Raw genomic sequence first — 8,396 nt, 5'->3', positions numbered from 1 at the left:
TTATCACATTTTCTCCATTAGAATGGGATCTTAGAGAGCTCACTGTTGCATTTTCTCCGCTAAAGGGGCACCCTATCATATTTTCTCCACTAGAAGACAATCATAGAGGGCACTTTATCATGTTTTCCCCACTAGACGGCCACCCTAGAGAGCACTATTGCATTTTCCTCACTTAATGAACACTGTAGTAGGCGCTTTATTGCATTTTCACAACTAAAGGGGCACCACGGAGGGCACTCTATTGCATTTTCTCCACTAGAAGGCCACCCTAAAGGGCCCTGCATTACATTTCTCCACTAGAAGGCTATCCTAGAGGTCACTTTATTGGATTTATTTCCCAATAGAGGGAACTTTTTCACATTTTCTCCATTAGAATGGGATTTTAGAAGGCTCACTGTTGCATTTTCTCTGGTAAAGGGGCACCCTATCATATTTTCTCCCACTAGAAGGCAATCATAGAGGGCACATTAACATGTTTTATGCTGCATCTTTTTTTAAGTAGCCCCCTGCCCTCTAGAGAAACTTTTCTCCTTCAGCAAATGAATGTGAAAACATGCTTTAAGTATCTAACTTTGCACAATGAGGCTGAAACAAACAAACATGCTTTGAATGGAGCTTTTATTGACAGCTCTGAAGCAAGCAAATATTTTAAATATTTTTCAGTTACTACATAATTTTGGGTGGAGGGGTGCTTTAAAAATCATACCATGGTAAACAATCCTGTCCATCCTGTTCTATTGTCCTGTAACCATTCATCACATGCAGCTGTAAAATATAATGTCTATAACTGAGTCTCTAAAACTTGGTGAAATGCTGAAGTGAGCCACATTCTTTAACTACACACACACACACAGCCTCGACACAAGCCTCTCCCACTGTTAGAAAAAAAAAAAGTTTCGGTTGAACTATTTGCTCGGCGCTATAAATACAGGACTGAGCGCACATCTGCACTTCACAGCGAGGCGTGGTCAGTCAGAGCAGACAGGTGGGCCAGTCACACTTCATCCACAGGATACCTGCAAGTCTTTTCTCTCCGCTACATTCACACACACAGCTGCAACAAAATGCCAAAGTGCCCGAGCTGCCAGAAGGAAGTTTACTTCGGTAAGATTTGTTATTTATCTTCTTCCAGTTTGTATTTATATTTCCTGGTTATTCTCTGCAGAAACGAGGAAACAGGAAACTGAGTTTGACACGCTGCAAGCACATGACTGCAAAAAACAGGCGTTTTTAATTTAAATAACATGCGAATAAATATTAAATAAGGACTTAATATCTTGTGTTTTTATTTTTATTATTACCGTGGCAATGAGGGAACAAGTCTTTAACGTCAAAGTACTCGTTGTGCAGAGAAGAGATAGAGAGATGATCATCATTGATGCAATAACATGCAACGTGCTTATGGGGTACTTTCTAAGAATATTATCATGATATTACATGTTTATCTATTGTTTATTTTGTGTGTAAAGTCACAATTTGAAAGTAGAATAAAAAATATTAGAAAGTTAGAGAGTAGAAAAGCTGCAGAAATGTGTAATACTACTTCATGCTTAAGTACAGTACTTAATTACTAATTACTAATTTTACTTTTGCATGATGAGTACTTATATTTCTACCGCTGTACTTTTACTTGAAAGCATGAACGACTTGTAATGTATTTTTGCATTGTAGCACTGCTTAATTTAAATGATCGTCTTCCAGCACTGAATATTACTGATTACTTAAATGTTGTAACTGGTTGAGGAGGAGCTGATTTTCACTGCTTTATGTACTTTTGGGTACTAGTATCATCTATAATGCATCATATGTTTGGGAAAGTTCTGGATTTATAGCTGTGAAGTAAATGTAGAAGTGTAAAAGTACAATATTCCACTGAAATAGAAGTATTATACTTGAGTAATTTTCCTACTTGCTCACTCTGTAGCTGTCAGTCTCCCCTCTTAGCTGTTTATTTTTTATGTCTGCCTCCAGTATGTGCATACATTTTTGCAGATTAATGCCTCTAAAGGTCGTTGCACTCTTGTCTTGTTACCATGTTACTTTCGAGTAACTTCTCGAGAAGCTGAATTGATTTTGGTGATGACTGATGTGTTGCTACATGATTTAAGACTTGATGGAGCAGAGGAAGCAGGTTTCTTCTGACCTGAAATACAGCTCCATCCCTCCAGAGCGATCTTGTAGGTCTGTCTCAAGAGGATACCAATCAAAGCGAGGGGGAACAATTACCGCATCCGGGGAGGAAAGGGACAGCTCCATTTTATTTGCGTCTTAATCCGTTCACCACATTGTCTGCAGCCCAGTAGCGCAGAGTAAATCTTCTGCAGCGAGAGACGCACAGAGGCCGAAGCCAATACAGAATACAAAGCCAAAGTCTTTGGACTGTCAGTCAGATGAATTGACCGTGCAAGTGGGGAGCCATGCTTCCCATTCTTCCTTTTCATGGATAAACCTTCCCCTCCTGGCCAAAGCAAGCAAACTAATTTGTTTCAGCCAGAACAAGCTGACCAATCTTTTCTTTTTCCACACAGGAGCTGAGGGAAAAGTAGCCTGAAACAAAGCTTTGTATTCTTTATATGGGAGCACACGCTCATCATTACCCCGAACTTTCTCCATCAAATGTGATCAGCCTCCATCACACCTCCACTCCCCCGCCTCCATCCTCCCGTCCCTCTCTTTTGGTGCTCATCAGTCTTAATGTTTCTAAGCTCTCAGATGGAAACAATCAGGCTACCGCTGCCTCATTGAATGATGAGTACTTGGTCCAATTCCAGTCACACAAAAATGTAATGTACTGCTCTTTTTGCTTGAAACTCGCAGTACTTTCCACTGACTTCAAACAAGCGTTGGAAGCACAGAAACTGAATGTGCAGTTTGGGAAATGAGATATAACAATGCTAAGCTTTAAAGTAGGCAAATTTTTATTATCTTTGGACGGAGCCTGGCTAGCTGTCCCCCCCACACACACACAATGAAAGTCTTTGTGCTAAGTTAATAATTTCTTGGCCAAAGCTTCAAAGTTAGCGTACAAACATGAGAGTCGTATCAATTTTCTCGTCTAATTCTCCGTTATTACGTAGCTTATATCCCAAACATGTCAAACTATTCCCGTCATTATTGAAATTAGAGAGGTTTTGTTGGGTGGATTCTCATTGCCTTTGGGCAGTGCCACGCTAGTTGTTTCCCCTTGTTTCCAGTGTTTATGCTAAGCTAGGCTAATTGGGCGTAGATTTAGTCAGTTTAACTCTCCACAAAAGTAACGAATACGTAGATTATTTCCCAAAATGTCAAACTATTCCCTTTAATAAGGAGATTTAGAGGTTTTGTTGGGTGGGTTTCGTTAGCTTTTAACAGAGCCAGGCTAGCTGTTCATTCTAAGCAAAGCTAACAGTCGGCTCTTGGTAGATTCATACATTGATACTCTGTGAACGTGACTCTCATTGTTTGGCCAAGAATAACGTTATTTAGTGAGTTTACTGTGAGTGGATTTTGATTGTGATAATGTCAGTGTGCTGTATGAGCTGTATAGTGAGCAGCTTAGCACCCATTTCATCACATTTTCTCCACTAGAAGACCATCCTAGAGGACACTTTATCACATTTGTCCACTACAGGGACACCCAATCACATTTTCACTACTAGAAGGCTATCATTTTCCATCACTAAAGGGGCACTCTATCATGTTTTCCCCACTAGAAGGCCACCATAGAGAGCACTATTGCATTTTCCTCACTTAAGGGACACTCTAGAAGGCACTCTATTGCATTTTCTCCACTAGAAGGCTATCCTAGAGGTCACTTTATTGGATTTTTTTCCAATAGAGGGCACTTTATCACATTTTCTCCATTAGAATGGGATCCTAGAGGGCTCACTGTTGCATTTTCTCTGCTAAAGGGGCACCCTATCGTATTTTTTCCCACTAGAAGGCCACCCTTAAGGGCCCTCCATTACATTTCTCCACTAGAAGGCTATCCTAGAGGTCACTTTATTGGAGTTTTTTCCCAATAGAGGGCACTTTATCACATTTTCTCCATTAGAATGGGATCTTAGAGGGCTCACTGTTGGATTTTCTCCGCTAGAGGGGCACCCTATCGTATTTTCTCCCACTAGAAGGCCACCCTTAAGGGCCCTCCATTACATTTCTCCACTAGAAGGCTATTCTAGAGGTCACTTTATTGTATTTTTCCCCCCAATAGAGGGCACTTTATCACATTTTCTCCATTAGAATGGGATCTTAGAGGGCTCACTGTTGGATTTTCTCCGCTAAAGGGGCACCCTATCGTATTTCTCCCACTAGAAGGCACCCTATAGGGCCCTCCATTATTTTCTCCACTAGAAGCCTTTGGATGGAGCCAAGCTAGCTGTTTCCCCTTGTTTCCAGTGTTTATGCTAAGCTAAGCTAACTGGCCGTAGATTTAGTGGACAGATGTGAGAGTGGTGTCAGTTTTCTAATTTCTAATCTAATTCTTGGCCGGAAAAGTGTGTAGTATTCTTTCATGCCCTAAAGGATACATTGTATTTAAGGTCATTCACTCTACTCTAAATGCTTTAGCCATGTTATATAACCTCTCCATGAATCTTTTTTTTGGGGGGGATTGAATGAAGTGAATTTCCATCCCCATTTTCCATTCAGATTTGTGTCTGTTTGTATATTTTGGACTGCATCCCACAATGCCCCAGTCAGTTTGAGTTGATGCAAAGAGCAGATCGCATTATTCTTCCAGTCTGTCACACCCGATTGCATTTGAGGTCAAATAAATAGCCCGCACACACACACACACACACACACACACACACACACACACACAAGTATGCTTTTTATCAGATCCATATATAAAGAGTAATGACGGATTTGTGAGACTCCCCTCCATTCCAGCTCGGACAGTCAAGAGCTCAATGTTTACTCAGTCCAGAAGTTTGTTGGTTGAAGTTAAGTACGGTAATTATTTCGGGGTCAGGCCTTCATTCCAAGCTCCACCACATTTTTGCTGAGATGTTTTCATGCCGTTGGCCTGAGAGGTTGACCTCACCCTGGACCACTTTCTCTGTTTCCGTTGCCTGTTGCATAATCTCATGCCACATCGGGTTATTTTTAGGGAAGGAAATATGGCATCTGCTCATAATGTGGAAAGGGTTTTGGAGGCTTAACTTGCATTCAGTCTCGTTTTGTGTCCTCGGTTACGAAACTTGGACTTAGTTCTTGATAAGACTTCTCTATTTTCAACATTTCCTGTGCTCACTCTGTCTGAACATGCACAGCCGTCCTTGCAGCTCGATTCTTGGCCAAATTATCTCTCCGTAATCATGTGATGAGTCTCAAAAGTCAAGTTGTGTTCTTCCCCACTTTGTACAGTCCTCTCGGGTGTTGCGGATCAGCCCTGCAGATAAAGACGGCCTTTATCAGAGTTTACGAGGCAGGAGGAGGACAGATTCCTCAAGGACACTCAGTCCTCTTTTTCCCACAAGCACCACGCCCGAGCAGTGTCCTCGACATGACATGATCTTGTTGATCTACAGCGCCAAAATTGACTCTGTGACCCCTCCATCTCCTCTGCATGACTATATGCTCAGATGTTCAAGACTGTGATTGTTAATTTAATTTAATTTAATATTATTTATTTAATGTTAATAATAATTAATTAATAATAATAATAATTTTGTATCTTTTGGCAGCCGAGAGGGTGACGTCTCTGGGGAAGGACTGGCACAGGCCCTGCCTGAAGTGTGAGAAGTGCAAAAAGACGCTGTCAGCAGGCTCACATGCAGAGGTGAGACACAATACAGACAAGAACATCCTGTAACCTTTGTTTACACAGGTTTAACATCACTTCATCAAACCTGAAGTCTTAACTTTCAACACTTTTAAACAAGTTATGAATTGAATCTGACTTACTAAAAGTGTGCATATTTTTATTTAGCTAATCTTCTTTGCTTATTTTTTATAATTTAATTTGAAGTACTATTACCATCATCTTGCCACTGCACCTTATCTACCTGTTTATTTTGTGTTTTTTAAATGTCTTTGTCCAATTCTGTGTTCTTATTTTGTATTTTCTCTACCTCAGTATTTTAATTGTGACGACCTAATTTCTAATTTCCCTTCAGGGATTAATGAAGTCATCTATCTATCTATCTATCTATCTATCTATCTATCTATCTATCTATCTATCTATCTATCTATCTATCATGTTTTATATGTATATTTATATACACAAAACGTGTATTATGTGTGTTATATCATCTATGGTATGCTATGATATGCTGAATAAATAAGAATAAATTGATTTACTGTAGTAAATCACAAAAAAATGGATATATCACTGATACAGTCAACATTTATGATTTCACATGAGGGTATTTTATATTATTATTATTATTATATACTGTTATTAACAATAACATTACCATCATATCATCAGTACTATTACCATCATCTTGCCACTGCACCTTATCTACCTGTTTATTTTGTGTATCTATCTATCTATCTATCTATCTATCTATCTATCTATCTATCTATCTATCTATCTATCTATCTATCTATCTATCTATAGAAAAGAGTTGCATAGCAGCACATAAGTTGCATATAAGTAGCAGGATTGTCCCCTAAATACAAGTCATTTTTTTTACACTATCAAGACTTAATATTTATATTAACTCTGCCTCTTACAGCATGACGGCAAGCCGTACTGTCACAGACCCTGCTACGGTGCATTGTTCGGACCTGGAGGTAAGCAGATAGTCTGTTTTACTTGATTTCAGACCTCTGTCACAATGTTTAACCTTCTAGCTAAAAATATCAGGCCATACAAAGCATGATAACAAAGGTTCAGTCACCTTTGGCCAGGAACGCCCTGTGTGGAAATGATGTTTTGTATCTGGTTGTGTTGAAGCAGTAAACACACTGTCACCTGATTGGGTCATGCACTCAATAAACTGAAGTTACATAAATGGTACCATTCCCTCACACTCAGATTTACAAAATAAAAGTTGATGTTAAGTGATGTAATGCTTCCTGTCTCTTTCCTCGCAGGATTTGGACACGGTGGAACCGAGAGCCACAAATATTAAATAAGGTAGCGAGCACATATTCACTGAATAATTTGCTTACATTTGTTATTCGCATTCATTTTCATACGATTTTGTTAAGCCACGTATACGTGCTGACGTGCTAAGCAAATCCATCGCTGTGAGCTGATGTGTGTTTTCTCTGCTTCATCAGGTTTCAGGCGCCGCAGTAAAAATGTTGCCTGGAAACTAGATTGAAGAAGTCATCATGCTCTAAAAAGAAAAAAGAAAAAAAGTCGCAATAAAAACCAGCAAACAAACTGTGTTCTGATCGAGGAGAAAACATTTTGTGTGCACGTGTTTTTATTCAGTTTTTAATGTTTTCTGAAGGTGATTGTGTATTCTCATGATATAGCAATGAAAAAAAGTCTGATTAAACACTTTTTAAACTTGTGTCATGCTTTATTTTATGGCTTCTGCAGACGTTTACTCAAATTAGAGCGATATATTCACCATTGATGGCAGTCAGTCAGTTTCTAGTTGTGTAATCAAAAATCTATAAATCCATTTTCTAAGACACTGCTGCACTGGGGGAGGTGGTTTGTGTTGAAGACAATGAAACAATCAAGAAATAACTTTATATTTTGCTGCTCACTCTCATTCACTATCTACTCATTCTCTAAAACCACTGGACGCAAACCAAATTTTAAACTTCTTTGTGTCAGTATTTTGCAGTAAATTGCGAGTCAGACTCAGATTTAGAAGCTGCTCCATGAAATAAACAAAGTCAGAACACAACAGGTGGAGTATCAGAGTTCAGGTACTTAAGGCTGACTGTGGAGGTTTGACCGGTCTGAGGGGTCTGATTGGCGGATGCAGCGTGACGTTGGCCTTTTCCAAAAGTTGGATCCGGCTCAACTTCTCCACCAAAGGACGCTGTGTTTTTTGGTGGACCCCCCCTGTGGTATAAATCCCTGCAGCCAAAATGCAACCCAATCTATGTGAAAGACCTGCACTTTCACCGCAGCACCAGATCCTGTTTGAATGCGGCCTTAGGGCGAGAGGCAGGTACACCAAGTCACCCAATTCATCACAGGGCACATAGAGACACCTACGGACAATTTAGAGAGAAGAAAGGCCCCGTCCGAGGTTCAGATAGGAACAGTGCTAACCACCATGTAATCCAATCCACGCTACGGGAATTTCTAAAACATGCAAGTCAGAAAACACAAGACAAGTGAAGGCATGTTGTGTTTACGGTGTGTCTTGAACCAACCGACCACCAGGACGCCCCTCCATCACAGTGAGGACATGTTTGCTCAGCTCCTGATCCTGAGATGTTAAAACATGCGTCATGAGTCCAATCAGCAGCATCTCTAAAACTACATCAGTGTG

At 40.0% G+C, this 8,396-nt stretch overlaps 1 protein-coding gene across 1 annotated transcript; it reads left to right on the top strand.

Moving 5' to 3' along the window:
- Nucleotides 1-938: 938 nt before the first annotated feature.
- crip1 (cysteine-rich protein 1) lies at nucleotides 939-7,344 on the top strand. The gene is made up of 5 exons (XM_027275290.1): nucleotides 939-1,104; nucleotides 5,670-5,764; nucleotides 6,666-6,723; nucleotides 7,027-7,069; nucleotides 7,216-7,344. Exons 1-4 carry the CDS (start codon nucleotides 1,065-1,067, stop codon nucleotides 7,062-7,064), a joined length of 231 nt encoding a protein of 76 aa, XP_027131091.1. The 5' UTR covers nucleotides 939-1,064; the 3' UTR covers nucleotides 7,065-7,069; nucleotides 7,216-7,344.
- The last annotated feature ends 1,052 nt before the right edge of the window (nucleotides 7,345-8,396 follow it).

Source organism: Larimichthys crocea, chromosome XXIV (assembly GCF_000972845.2).
Source record: "Larimichthys crocea isolate SSNF chromosome XXIV, L_crocea_2.0, whole genome shotgun sequence".
Taxonomy (NCBI): Eukaryota; Metazoa; Chordata; class Actinopteri; family Sciaenidae; genus Larimichthys; species Larimichthys crocea.
This window is presented reverse-complemented; position numbering and strand designations above follow the sequence as displayed.

Bases quoted from the DNA above. Each gene is read 5' to 3' on its own strand.
- crip1 (XM_027275290.1), top strand. From the start codon at position 1,065: ATGCCAAAGTGCCCGAGCTGCCAGAAGGAAGTTTACTTCG. The intron at 1,105-5,669 runs GTAAGATTTGTT...ATCTTTTGGCAG, and splicing joins CCAGAAGGAAGTTTACTTCG to CCGAGAGGGTGACGTCTCTG. The intron at 5,765-6,665 runs GTGAGACACAAT...TGCCTCTTACAG, and splicing joins CAGCAGGCTCACATGCAGAG to CATGACGGCAAGCCGTACTG.